The sequence below is a fragment of the Pneumocystis carinii genome (assembly GCF_001477545.1).
Source record: "Pneumocystis carinii B80 chromosome Unknown supercont1.62, whole genome shotgun sequence".
Taxonomy (NCBI): Eukaryota; Fungi; Ascomycota; class Pneumocystomycetes; order Pneumocystales; family Pneumocystaceae; genus Pneumocystis; species Pneumocystis carinii.
Window position 1 is genome coordinate 1 of NW_017264774.1, and position 1,125 is coordinate 1,125.

General features: G+C 40.4%; 1 protein-coding gene across 1 annotated transcript; it reads left to right on the forward strand.

The window, feature by feature from the left end:
* T552_03746 (hypothetical protein) lies at positions 1-1,125 on the forward strand (the record flags this gene model as incomplete). The annotated part of the gene is made up of 1 exon (XM_018372095.1): positions 1-1,125. A coding segment is annotated over one exon (1,125 nt), but the record flags the coding sequence as incomplete, so codon positions are not given.

Genomic DNA, 1,125 nt, shown 5'->3' on the forward strand with positions numbered 1-1,125 from the left:
AAATGAAACAGCACTTGAAGAACTCTGCACAACATGGGGCCGACATTGTCACCAACTTGTGAAGAATTGTCCGGATCAATTGAAAGAAAATAACAATGATCAAAACTGTGAAAAACTCGATGAAAAATGCAGGGATACTTTTGAAAAGTTGAAAGCGAAGGATGATTTGACTCATCTGTTGAAAGGAAATTTAAATAATGAAGAAAAATGTAAAGAAGCATTAGGAAAGAATTGCACTGAGTTGAAAAAGAATCAACCATTCAAAATTCTGCTTAGTGATTGTGAAAAAGATAAGCAAAATGTTTGCAAAGAATTAGTTGAAAAACTAAAAAAGAGATGTCCTACTTTAAAAGACGGACTGAATAAAGCGAAAGATGAGTTGACAAAGATGAAGGCTGAGTACGATAAGGTCAAAAAGGCGGCAGAAGATTCTACGAAGGCAGCTAGCTTATTGCTATCAAGGCCTAAAAAAGCCGTAACACCAAGTGGACAGGATAGCAATGGTTCTGTACCAGCACAGGTACAGCCAGCACCAGGAGAGTCACCAGACTCATCATCAGGGTCGCCATCATCACCATCAGCACCACCATCAGCACCACCACAAAATGGAACACCAGATACATCAAGTGGAAAGCCAGGTGCACCAGATGGAACACCAGGCACAACAGGTGAAACGAAGAATCATGCAAAACTTGGACTCGTTAAAAGAGCATATGTAGATGGAGGAGTATCAGAAGCAGAAGTAAAAGCATTTGATGCAACGACGATAGCATTGGAGCTGTATTTGGAATTGAAAGAAGAATGTAAAGCTTTAGAACTAGATTGCGGTTTTAGAAAGGATTGTTCGAGTGTTGAAGATGTTTGCGAAGAAATAGACACTTTATGTAAACTGGAACCATTAGAAATTAAGCCTCATCATACAGAGACGCAAAAAGAAATCTCAACCACTACGACGACCACTACAACGACCACTACCACGACTACTACCACGACTACTACGACAACAACTACGACAACCAAACCGGGAAGTGGAGGAAAAGTAACAGAAGAGTGTACAATGATACAGACGACAGATACATGGGTGACGAGTACGTCATTGCATACGAGTACGATAACGAGCACGTC